Source organism: Diachasmimorpha longicaudata, chromosome 12 (genome assembly GCF_034640455.1).
Source record: "Diachasmimorpha longicaudata isolate KC_UGA_2023 chromosome 12, iyDiaLong2, whole genome shotgun sequence".
Classification (NCBI taxonomy): Eukaryota; Metazoa; Arthropoda; class Insecta; order Hymenoptera; family Braconidae; genus Diachasmimorpha; species Diachasmimorpha longicaudata.
In genome coordinates, this window is record NC_087236.1 from 6,854,958 (window position 1) to 6,867,482 (window position 12,525).

A 12,525-nucleotide genomic window follows, 5' to 3' on the forward strand; every position below is an offset into this window, starting at 1 on the left:
AAAAATTGGGAATGGGAATTCTAATTTGAAACCAACTTGAAAAATTTCGGCTAATCGAACTTAATAATTGTTCACCACGTTGGTTGACTAGCTGGGCAATTTTCTTTTCTTGACGTACGTCTCCCAGAGTATTCAGCATTGGTCCATGTAACCGGTTTTCTCCCTCAAATTGCGGTTAAGTGGTACCCTACACGAATTCAAAGTCCTCCCTCCTTGTCATTCTCACCTATCAGCAGCACCCAAATACACAGAAGGACTGTAGAAGTTTGTACCGTTAATGAGACATTTCCAAACCACTCCAAAAGTTTCAATGTCATTGAACGAGTTTTGAAAATATCAACAAAACAACATTAAAGAAAAAGTTTTTGCAAAATAGTTCCGCTCACTGGCTGTCAAAAGTGCAAAATTGAGGAAAAGGTGAAAAAAAGTAAATGAAAACTACGAGGGCAGTCGAGCACATCTCGATGACGCAACTGAAACAAATGGAGAAAATGACTAAAGATTATCATCTTCAGAAGCGCTCATTTGCTTTTCCTTGAAGTTTTAGTTTGTGTAATTTGTGCAGTTGGTGTTACTCTTTCCTACAAAAAATTAATAATTTTTTTTTCTCATTTTTAATGTACAGGTTACGAGAACACAGCAGGATGTTGTGGAGAGGATCACAGCGACGCCAAAGGAGGATTTACGTAAGTTTCCACTTCTTTTTACAAAGGAAACCATAAAATTATTCGGCCTATTTTTAAATTCAATTCTTCAATATTATTCACACTTTCTATTCGAGTATTGTTTAACAGATGTGATAGATAGTTTTGATGTCTCAAAAACTCAGAGATTTTTCCCCTGAATTAACCAAATGTTATCACATCGTCGGCTTCCACAAACCTCTTTAATCAACAGCTGATTTGGAAAGTGCCAGCCTTAGTCACACAGCAGCCCACCACCGCATAGCGATTCGCCCAAAGAACCGTAGGCCTCCACGAAGGCCGATCCCAAGTTCCACCTCCACTATAACCATCATCTCTGAGAGTTCCGACAACCTGGATAGCCTAGAGCCAATAATAAGTTCAACAGGGAGTTCACCAGTGGAGCCAAAGGCCCCTTCCATCCTGCGAAAGTCCTCGAGTCGTCTGTCTAGGAATTGCGAGCTCTTCGAGGAATTGGAGTCAAAATTACCGAGGAAGCCGGCAAGTGTAGTATCGCTCTCCCCAGACAGCCTGGACTCCACAGCGCGAACGACACAAGATACTTCAGAAAATGAAGAGATCAGGGAAATGAAGCCAGTGACTCGAAGGCCCTCGAACAGAGTTTCCAAAGGATCCGACGTGTTCGAAGAGTTGGAGTCTCGTCTCCCAAGACGAAGATCCATCAACAGACTGTCAAAGTCCCCAGACAGCCTCGAGAACTCATTTTCAAAGTCCTCTGAGGGCTTCGATAATCTCACCGAGCATGAAGGGGTGAAGCCATCTGTGCGGAGACATCAGACCTCCATGTCCAAGTCGAGCGAGGCCTTCGACATGATATCGGAGACTGTGGAGATGCGAGCGATGCCCAGACGACTGCCAACGGCCATTTCCAAATCGACCGAGGGTTTCGACAAACTCATCGAACACAATGAGCCTAGACCAGTGGCTAGAAGGCTCCTTCTTCCAATATCAAAGTCTTCTGACCTTGTTTCAAAATCATCGGACAGTCTGGAAGTCCTGGAGGCGCTCACCAGTGATGACTCCATAGAAAGGAGGCGAAGTAGCTTTGAAATGAGACCTAGAAGGGGTGTGAAAGTCATGTCCATGTCATCCGAGAATTTCGAAAATCTTGAGCAGGTCCAGAAGCAGAAGAGAAATAGTGCTTCTGATGTCAGCCTTTCACGGGGTAAGAGACACTGCCAAATTATTTCCAAGTCCAGCGAAAGCTTCGAGGCAATGGAACTTAGTTTGGATGGGAACAGGGGAGGATTGGATCTCGCCAAGTACGGCTGGAGGTCGGAAAAGAGGGTCTCCTCGGAGAGCTCGGATAATTTTGAAACCGAGGAGAAAAGCGAGAGGAAGTCGAGGCGACCGAAGAGAGTGTCCAGCTCAACCGTCATCGATATCTTCCCAAGGGATGAACTGGGGGAGGGGGAGAAGAGTTTTGGAAGGAAATCAAGGGTCCACAAGTCATCGGAGAGCTCGGAATTAGGTAGCACTGATACTCTGGATTCTGAGAGGAGAAATAAATCTGACAGCACTGAGACTTTAGACAGTCTTGAAAAGGATGAGGAACGGGAGGGACGCGAAGAAGAGATGCTGCATGAGGAAAAACATGATAAACATGTATTTATTCAATTTTCAAATTTATTTCCCAGAGAAAATTTGTCAATAGTTTGATAAAATTCTATTACTGCTTCCAGGATTCATGGATCAAACCAGAGTCAGAGCCAGCGACTGCAGTGACTGCGACTCCAGAGGACTCAAAGACGCCCGAGAAAAGCTACTGGCGTCAGGCATCAGAATCAAAAGAGAACCTCGACATCCATCAGCTGTTGACCCTGACAATCGTCAGTCGCATATCCGACAACGGTAACAATCAGCGGAACTCATCTCAATTTCCCAAGAAGAAGCTCGCTTCACCCCCAACATCTCCCATCAAACAAGAAGACAACAAATTACTCTTCAACAATCTTTTATCGAGCAAAAACGATGAGGATCTCCAAAATATGTTAAATGGCAATATATCCGAAGTGTCGACTGATACCAAGAGCTTCAAGGAGAAGCTCATCATGTTCGAAAAGTTGGGAAAATAAATTTCAAATAGTTCTCAACTTGATGTAATTAACAATGAGGTAATTTACGGGGCCTCAAAAAATGTAAGTAAAGCATTCTTGCTATTATGGCGATTAAATATTTCGCAATGCAAATTGTACATTAAATCAAAGTAACATAATTGAAATTATTACCAGTTAAGTGACGCCTAATTAGTCCACGTGCTGAGCACGAGTCAAAATTATGTACAAAACAGAATGAAAAACTGTCATTCTATTGTATTAACCAATCGTACTGTTCACTCTCAATGTCATCATTTTGTTTTTCTACGAATGTAAATGTAATGTATGTAATATGTAATTTGTGACAGATGGAACGATAAAGAAATGAACGTAAGTTATTTAAGTGCCTGTCATCTCCATATCTATTCTCATCGTTGCCTAAATAAAATAACAAGTCTATTATCGAATAAAAGAGACATTTGAAAGATTTTTTTTTTCAAATGTAAATGTATAATACTGTACCGTTTTATCAACGTATCGTTACTGTAATTATTCTCTATCGATGTGTAAATAGAGATTAGATGAGTAGGTGACAATTGGACTTGAAGAAACTACTGGATTATTTTTTGAATTAGTAAATTATTATCAATGCGAGGGATTATTGGAGAATATGATACTCGTGTGGTTACCCTTCTATGAGCCAAAGACTAGAGGCTCACAGATTTATGGAATATATTATGTTGTTTCAAATTCTCAGCGGGAATGACTGTAAATATAATGAAGAATATATTGAAAATGAAAAAAAAAAATTCCATGAGAAGCATTTTCGCGGAATATTTTTTTTAATTCTTTGGAATATGTGGCTGCATGTTGGTGACGGAATTAATATCTGAAATCAATTTCTGAATGGTTTCATGATTCAGATAGATACTGGATTTTTTAAGTGGCAAGATAATGAATCAAAATTAAAAATCCTTTATCATAATAACAAGATGGTCTAGGGAAAAATCTTATATCTTTTTTTGACAATTCATTTTTCTGTGAAAACTGTTGATTCCTACAGAATAATCTCTTAGGTATGATCATTTTCTCATCGATAAAATCATAATTTGAAACAAAAAGAGCTATTAGGCACTCATCAGAAAGAAAAACATATATATATATATATATATATATATATATAACTATTGTACTGAATGTTTAGGCGACGAACAAGAAAAGAAAATAAACCCCATTAAATGAACAACAATATTCAAAGGTTCTCAATTCAATTTTTATTTCAGGTTATTGGTTCCCTGCAGACACCCTCGGATCACCGAGAGATTTAAAAAATTACAAAATACTTAATAATAGTATCATGCAGTGATCCATCTCCCTCGAGGGGAAATAAAAAGGTTCAGTTGTATTTATGAGAACCAAAGAACAAATGCGCTATCACAGGACCTTAATGATTAAACACATTCACCCGTTCATTTTGTAGTCTCTCTTCCGAATGATCACCCAGAATCAACCTCTCTAAATGTACAAAAGAGGAATGTAACAGTGGATCCGATAATCGCATTAATGACATTCAACAACAATCATTTAATCTATGATGTAAGTTTAAGTTTTTCATTTTACAGTGAAGAAAATACGTTTCACTTCTATTCAATACGTAAAGGTCAACCAAAATCGTTGATGATGCTTCAATAATAATCGACTGAATATTTTAAATACATCATTCAATCAATAAACTAGAAAATGTTGAGCTGTGATTCAAGAATTAAATTGACCATTGAAGATTTATCTAACTAATAAGTCCTCTACTGACCTATGAATAATCACTCAAAAATGTAATCATTTAAAAAATCGATGAAATATTGAAAATTTCCAGTCAATCGATTCGACAAATTTGTGTGCTAATTGGTGCAAGAAAAATCGTGTACAATTCTCGTTTACAGCTCATCGTGCTTACTCTGTGCTTCAACACTGGGATCACAAAGAGCAGGAGTTGTGAAAATCATGGCATATTCACATCGATTGGGTTCATACGCCGAAATGAGTTTATTCTCCTTGCCACACCGTAAATCAACATTGACAGTGCGAGCTGGCCCATTCCAGCAAGTATGTCCCCTGTCGTATTTCATTTGCGTGTATTTGCTCGGTTCCACACCACTCCAGCCTGACCAGTGTCCCAGGAATACTTCACTGCCTCCGGATTTCGCACTTTGGGTGGCTTTTCCATACAGACACAACGAATAGATGTACTCGAGGTCTGCGAGCTTGAAACATTGGCCATCGAGGCTGGCAAATACCTCATCTGGACCATAGTCATGCTCAACCTTTGCCTCCAGGTCTCGCATCTCGTTTGTTATATCCATGAGGTCCTTCTCGGCCTGCTGATAGTGAATTCTTGCTTCGTTTGCTTCACTCACTATGCTCTGAGTCTCTTCGTCGTACTTCACTTCTGGTTCTGGCTCTGGATCCTTTTGGACTTCCTCAACATGAGGCTCGTAGTCATGGTCAAGATCCTCTTCGTTGTCACTTGAGTCATCATCTTCATCGTCTGAGTGCTCCTCTAGATGATCCTCGGGCTGGTCTTGGGGAGGAGTTGGGGGGAGGAAAGTACCTGGAGATTGATAAAAAAAAATAAGAATTTTATTGGAGATTCAAATAATCTATTTTAAGGTGCATATAAAATTTACTAACAAATAAAAAAAATCTAACCTTGCTCTCTCATGACGAAAGGTTTAATATTCCCCCACGATCTCTCCAAGAATTCCTCCAAATTTACCTCATCTCTGTTCCCGAGGAAGTACATGGCCTCTTCCTCAGTGACTACTCCATTGCCATCACGATCGAAGGTCACCCTGGTTTGTATCTCAGCGACAGTGACAGTACCACTTTCATCTGAATCAACCATTCTGAAATACTCCTCGGCCTCGATCTGACGTGTCTCCTCTTTAACCTCATCATTCGTTTCAGGCTCTGCAGGTTTGTATTTATCGAGAGCTGCTCTCTCCCTCTCCTCTATCTGATTCTTGATATTTTCCTTTTCCTCCTTGATCATCTTTGCCTCTGTATAATCTCCCTTCAATTTCGCCAGCTTCGTTGCCCTCTCCTCCTTGAGTTTTTTCCCCTCGGCGCACATTTCCAGACGAATTTGATTTCCTACTTTGGCCTCTTCAGCTGCTTTCTCAGCTTCAGCCCTGGCTTCACGTCCTAGCTCATGACAATTATCGATACACTTGGCACCAGAGGCATACTCATCACTGGTATCGCAACAATCACAAATGCCATCATTCACACGATTCGACGGAATATAATGCGCCTCGTAGCCTGCATTTTGGCAGTAAAAATGACCATTGGAACATGCAGCCGTGCCAGGCTCATCGCTACCATCTCCGCAGTCACAATAATCATCATTTACCCGGTCGAATCTTATTTTACGACTGCCATCGAGACACTCAAAGTCACGCTCAGGATTGTAGAGTGATGCCTTTGATATCGCCACGCCACGGGGTCTTGGTACGTGTGTACCGGCTACGTGGCTCATCTCCACTGATAAAACCACCGCTGACATTGTTATTAGTAGAAAATAATTTGACATTTTAAATGTGTAATTTACAGGTAGATTGTCAATTCTGGGGCCTTCGCCAACAGAGTTTGTGGGCTTTTGAGGCAGTGGAGCACCGTTCAAAACTTGTTTTTCACTACCGAATTTGAGGTTCTCGACTCAGCGATGCTCTCTCCTCCTCCCACATAAAAAACCACACCATCAGCAAGCCAACATACGCAGCGACCTCTTTGTGCCACAGGCGGAATCCTGGGATCTTCAGAATCCACAGATTTTTTATTATTTATGTAAAAATCAATGAGAAATAAACGAAATATATTAAGCTCAATACAAACCAGTGTAAATTTACTACAAACCATAGGATTAGTTCATTTTCCGAAAAGTAATCACCTGTTGGTTATCTACATATACAAATTAAAAAAATGTCCACAAATGACATGTAAATTTTCAGATTAAAATAATATTTTCCACCAAACTACGATTCAATGTTCCATAGTAGCAAACGAACAAATTTTTTCTTTCTTTCTTTCAATCATAACAATCATAAAAATGAATTTAAAAAAACAATGTCAAGTATGAAAAATCATATGAAAGAGACATCAACATGAGAGAATATGCCAGCCGCTTGTCGAAGCTTGATTTCGGTTCTAAAATGTATGATAGGTATCAGGAATGCAAAGCACGAGAAAAGGCTAATACCAGCATGCTATCCACTACTATCTTATGCACTCGTGTGACACCCCACGCTATTTTCCTTCAAATATTGTCGCTGCATCTGCTTATTGGGGCTTGAATTCAGTTCTAAAACATACGAAATGTATCAGGAGAGCATGACAACCAAAGAGCCAACCTATCCGGGCGTGCCACCTACTCGCACACCATATGTTCCTAATACACCTGAAGATATTCCGCCTCAAATAATGCCGTTGGATTCGTTTATTCAGTTCTAAAATGCGACAAATGTATCCGGAGAACATGACATCCAAAGAGTCATTTTACGTTTTTGCATGCCACCTACTCACACATCATATGCTCCTGATACCACAAAAGGAATCGTGGCCGAAATAACGTTGCCGGGGCCGCTTATTCGGTTCTGAAATGTGCGATATGTATCCGGGGAACATGATATTCAAAGAGGTATTCTGCAATCCGGTGTGCCGCCTACTCAGGCATCATGTGTTCCCGATACAATTTGAAAAATTTCTGGTCGGAATAACGTCGTTGGGGCCGTTTATTCGGTTCTGAAACGTGCGATATGTATCCGGGGAACATCATATCCAAAGAGGTATTCTGCAATCCGGTGTGCCACCTACTCGGGCATCATGTGTTCCTGATACAAAGTGAAAAATTTCTGGTCGAAATAACGTCGTTGGGGCCGTTTATTCGATTCTGGGAGGTGTGGTGTGTATCAGGAGAGTATGCAATGGGGCAGGAAGTAGTTGTTCGGGCGTGCCAGCTCTTACTACATTATATGTTCTTAATACAATTGACGAATTCTGGTTCGAAAATTGTCGCTAGATTCATTTATTGAGGGTTGAATTCAGTTCGAAAAATCGCTGAAAGTAACAGGAGAATAGAAGTAGCAAGGAGGTGCCCGTCCATTCACGCATCAATTGTGGCGCGAAATACCGTTCAATTCAACTATTTTATCAGAAAAAAATCAGATTTATTTATGAAATTTTGAACGTAAATGAATAGTGTACATGGGATGATGTACATCATGTACTGAAAAATGGGGGAGGGATATTTTTTACAAAATGGACGATTTTTTCATTGGGAAATGTGGTAAAAAAATTGCAAATTCAATGTAATTTTCTTTTCAAAAATTGTTTTATTGAAAAATATTCTTTATTACATCAGTTTTGTTCTATGATATTTTTTATTTATGAAAAACAATGTGAAAAGGGCGTATGTATGTGGGAATGTGGTCACAGTGGCATTTCTATCTCATGCATTTTTACATACACTGAAAACGGTAAAAAAAATCTCATAAATAAAACTCCGCAGGCTCAGTTGATTTGATTAAAAATATGCCTTTACTATCTTTATGTACCTGACTTCGGGCAATCACAATTACTACCGTAACTTCATAAAAAATTAATCTACTATACTGGACGCAACGAGAACTTCGTCGAGAATAAAATGTATTATTCGCGTGGCTGAGTGTGAAGATTTTTAACAATATAATTAGAATATCACGAGGGTGCACGCTCTGGCCCAATGCTGAGATCCCAGTGATCGCAATTTATGGGACAATGATGGTAGGATACTGCACTTGCGTGTCCTGATCTAGCTGATGTCATGGATGGACCTAACTCCCATTTGTCAGTTGCAGGATCATATATTTCCACGATACTAAGGATTGCCGAGCCATCATAACCGCCTAAAAAAATAATAATAGATAATAATTATTATTATATACATTTTATTATTGATAAATTGGAAAAAAGTCTAGCTCACCCATGGCATATAATTTTCCGTCCAAAACAGTAACACTAAGTGCACTACGTGCTATCGAAACACTGCTGACAAACGTCCAACGATCAGTCTCGGTATCGTATCTTTCCACGGAATTCAATTGAGCACTTCCATCATATCCTCCAACAACGTAGATACATTGTCCTAAGCTAGCCACACCAGCACCCGATCTATTTGATTGCATAGGTGCAACCATCGTCCATTCGTCATTCTCAGGGTGATAACATTCAACTGAATTTAATCTGTTGGCCCCATCGTATCCACCGATTGCATATAGCAGCCTGGAATAATAAAATATTCAATATTTTTAAAAGAATTCAATTTCTAATACTTTGTTGGGAGAAAAAAAAAAGTTTAATCACCGGTTGACCACTGCAACACCCACTCCAAGCCTCTTAACATGCATGGGTTTAACATTACTCCAAGAATCTGTTTCAGGATCGTAAGACTCTACACTATTATAATACTGTAGCCCCGAGCATCCTCCCACAGCATAAAGAAGTCCATCCATCACAGCAACACCAACACGATTCCTTGAAACTGACATTGTTGCGCATGGCCGCCATTGGTCCTGCACTGGGTTGTATCTGTCAATCCAATTGCTGTCATATCTGTAACAATTAGGTTGAAAATTTTCGGAAATTAATTTGATTAAGACAAAATTAGAAATAATTTACTCATTTAAGGTTTCTTCTTGAATGGAAAATGAATAAAAAACAAACCTGTTATCCCCAGGGGCGAGCCTACTAACAGGTGAATTATTTCTTCCCCCGACTGCATAAAACATTCCCTTGAGAAAAGCACCGCCGAGACCAGATCTAGGTACAATGAGCTTGGCATGTTGTGTCCACGTTTTGTCATCAACATTGTATCCCTCCAAAATATCCAAAGAGTGTTTGAAGAATCCCCCAGCGATATAAATTACCCTGGGAGTGTTGGGTGTCCTCTCCTTAACAACAGGCTTCTTATGCAATGTCAGATCCTTGAATATCTGTGCAAGGTACTCCCTGCAGGCGGGTACCTTCTTGAGTACATCGCAATTTTTCATCTGTTCCCTGAGAAAACTCGGCGTCAAGTACTGACACCTCACAGCGTGCAGTATATGCTCCATCTTTGGACCTCTAGCATCCTCATTGTACTTAACCCACTTAAGGACAGCATTATAGACCTCTCGTTCTTCCTGAACATTCAACTCGTCCTTTCTCACGAGTGATATTAGCTGCATTGCTGACAATTGCAGGAACTCCTCCTCCTGGCATATTCTACTGAAGTGCTGGATAATGAATTGATTTGCCTTGCGGTGGAGATTGTGACAGCCATGTTGTTCAGCGAAATTTGCAATTCCAATGGCATTTGTTGGATCTAACTGTTTTTCTAGAAATACGCAGCAGGCTTCTATTACATTATTCACCTGTAATAATAAGATGAAAAATTTTTTTTAAATAATCTAGATATCAATAAAGACAAGAGAAATGTTGCATATAATATATACTCATCAATTCTCTGTCATTTTCATTAAAATTCCAGAGATGAATTTATGAAACATATCATTTTTGTCGAATACCTGGAACATTGTTGCTGCAGGGAGAAGGGAACAAACAGTGACTTCAGTTACTCTTATTTGTCCGGTGTACATGAAGAACATGAGCCTGGCCATTGCTGTTGGGCAGACACCCTGAAGTTTTACCCTTGTCATTTCACATTCTTTCAACCCTCCTGTGAACATCGCCTATAGCAAATCAAACGAAAAAAAAAATCCATTGATTTATCATTAAGATGTTGCACAAATCCTTGTCATACTAACCTTAAAGTATGGACTAGCAGCTGCCAAGATGACTTTGTGTGCATGAAATAGTTCAGAGCCCACCTCCAGAATGACATCAGTCAGCATGTGATGGCTTCTCATAATAAACATCATCTTCATAGCTTCAGTGATATAATTAGTCATTGAGAATGTCATGTCACCGAGGTCTGTCTCGTCCTTGCAGACATTCTCCCACTCGTTCTCAGTCCCAGGCTCAGTTGGAGATCCAATAACAAATGTCTTTTGGTCCATTTTGATTTTTGGTACATTTTGTGATAAATAATCTTCCTCGCCATCCATTAATATTAAGGGGAGTTACTCCTCAAGATCTGGGCAAGAAGTAATGTAAAGGGAGATTATAATTTTAAAAAATCGACAACCTATTTTCAATGTATAAAATTTCATTGTAAATGTAGAACGAATAAAATCATTAAGTTGTAAAAAAGATGATTCTTCATACATAAGGCAAAAACTAAATCAAGCGTGCAAAGCAGTTATTTAACTTGTGCAAAAAACTCGAATGATTCTCAACTTTTCTCGGGATCTATAATTATAAATCTCTTTTTTTATCAAAGTTCAAATACCCTTCAATTCTTCAATATTCAATTGACAATTTAAATGGAAATATCACTTGATTAAAAATTCCCCTTTTATCATTTCTACAAATAAACATCACACTCGAATAGAAAATTTCCATTTGCCTAATCATCTCCCCCTCTCCCTCGCTTAAACCGCCGAAACAACTAGAGGATGAAAAGCAGGAAAGACCATTTTTGATCAGTTGAATTTTTTTTTATTTACCCTAACTGGCGCTGGACCATAACCTCATAGTCCCATCAATAAACAACTCCCTCCCTTCACTAAACAATTAAAATTACCTACCATATATAGCAGCACGATAAATATATAAACAGAATAATAAATGAGGAGTTCGTAATTGCTAGGCACGCAATTAAAATAAACGTGACACAACAGAACTCTCATTCATTAATTCTATCAACAGCTAAAATTCCCAACGTCCGCGCACACTCCATTATCGCCTGAGCTCATCAAAAACGTAAAGACCTCCACAAAACCACGAAAACAAACGCCATAAATACAGCAAATAATTTACCTCACCGGAATGTCCCCAGCGTCTGGAGCTTTGAGGTTAGTTGTCCGCTATAATCCAAATAACCATGAATAATCCTTGAAAAACCGTGAATTGTTCAACTATTCTAGCTCTCATGTGTGACGTTTGTCATCAGCTGTATTACGTCTCCCAAGAAATAATAATAAAAAAAAAACTAAGCATTCACGTGGCACACTATCGTTATAACAGCTCAATGCGTACACGATAACAAAATCATGTAGTTACCGCCAATAAAAAACTTTACAAGTCCTCCAAAACATCAAAATTGGACCCTTTAACTTCACTCATATCCCGGCTGTTGACACCACCAGATTTCAATGATTCACTGTTCAGCATTCAATGTGTAAATAAAACGAAAAAAAGGGGGAAAGAGCGGGTGTTATTCAACTGTGGAAGTACGCCTCGTGATCACCGGAATGACTTGCGCAATAATTAATCCATTATTATTATTGAAAATGGTACCGACTTCGTTCACCTTCTCCTACGTGTAAATAATAATAATTAACTGTTTATTATTAAAGAGGTAGAATAGGTTGAACATTGGGCAGTGGTTCACTAAAGATTCAACCGTAACAACTGTTAGCGCCCACTCGAACGTTCGTTACGTTCTCTATTATTTTGACGAGTCATCCTTAGACTGCACTTTCACCTGCCTGCAACTACAAAAATAATTTCCACGGTCTATTTTGATAATTTTTACTCCTTCGATGGTTTTTTGCAGCAGCAATCATCCGATTGTCTCAAGGCCAAGCACAGGCAATTTTTTTTCGCTGCATTGATAGATTATTGGGTGTGGGATAGGCTTGAGAACTGCA

At 39.3% G+C, this 12,525-nt stretch overlaps 3 protein-coding genes across 12 annotated transcripts in view; 1 reads left to right on the forward strand and 2 right to left on the reverse strand.

Annotated features, from left to right (window-relative positions):
* LOC135167919 (uncharacterized) overlaps window positions 1-3,991 on the forward strand; it is a 34,724-nt gene extending 30,733 nt beyond the window's left edge. For all 8 annotated transcript variants that reach the window (XM_064131638.1, XM_064131639.1, XM_064131641.1 and 5 more), the window contains 3 exons: window positions 626-686; window positions 898-2,309; window positions 2,387-3,991. In XM_064131638.1, the coding sequence (XP_063987708.1) occupies window positions 626-686; window positions 898-2,309; window positions 2,387-2,779 (1,866 nt within the window). In that variant the 3' untranslated portion in view covers window positions 2,780-3,991. The remainder of the gene's footprint in view (window positions 1-625; window positions 687-897; window positions 2,310-2,386) is intronic.
* LOC135167928 (glucosidase 2 subunit beta) lies at window positions 3,992-6,329 on the reverse strand. Its single transcript, XM_064131656.1, has 2 exons — window positions 5,447-6,329; window positions 3,992-5,348 (listed from the first exon to the last, which is right to left on the reverse strand). The coding sequence occupies exons 1-2, from the start codon at window positions 6,327-6,329 to the stop codon at window positions 4,675-4,677; spliced, it is 1,557 nt and encodes a 518-aa protein (XP_063987726.1). The 3' UTR covers window positions 3,992-4,674.
* Window positions 6,330-8,107: 1,778 nt separating this feature from the next.
* LOC135168081 (kelch-like ECH-associated protein 1B) lies at window positions 8,108-12,436 on the reverse strand. Of its 3 annotated transcripts, none has more exons than XM_064131954.1 (7): window positions 11,936-12,436; window positions 10,579-10,907; window positions 10,339-10,503; window positions 9,497-10,185; window positions 9,137-9,385; window positions 8,757-9,055; window positions 8,108-8,679 (listed from the first exon to the last, which is right to left on the reverse strand). In XM_064131954.1, exons 2-7 carry the CDS (start codon window positions 10,876-10,878, stop codon window positions 8,492-8,494), a joined length of 1,890 nt encoding a protein of 629 aa, XP_063988024.1. In that variant the 5' UTR covers window positions 10,879-10,907; window positions 11,936-12,436; the 3' UTR covers window positions 8,108-8,491. The 3 variants fall into 3 exon arrangements, with proteins under 3 accessions (XP_063988024.1, XP_063988022.1, XP_063988023.1); XM_064131952.1 differs by having other exon boundaries at window positions 11,693-12,436; XM_064131953.1 differs by lacking the exon at window positions 11,936-12,436 and adding an exon at window positions 11,461-11,602.
* Between the last annotated feature and the right edge of the window lie 89 nt (window positions 12,437-12,525).

Bases quoted from the DNA above. Each gene is read 5' to 3' on its own strand.
- LOC135167928 (XM_064131656.1), bottom strand. From the start codon at position 6,329: ATGTCAAATTATTTTCTACTAATAACAATGTCAGCGGTGGTTTTATCA. The intron at 5,349-5,446 runs GTTAGATTTTTT...ATCAATCTCCAG, and splicing joins TTTCGTCATGAGAGAGCAAG to GTACTTTCCTCCCCCCAACT.
- LOC135168081 (XM_064131954.1), bottom strand. From the start codon at position 10,878: ATGGATGGCGAGGAAGATTATTTATCACAAAATGTACCAAAAATCAAA. The intron at 10,504-10,578 runs GTTAGTATGACA...GATTTGCTATAG, and splicing joins CTGCTAGTCCATACTTTAAG to GCGATGTTCACAGGAGGGTT. The intron at 10,186-10,338 runs GTATTCGACAAA...TTATTATTACAG, and splicing joins CTGCAGCAACAATGTTCCAG to GTGAATAATGTAATAGAAGC.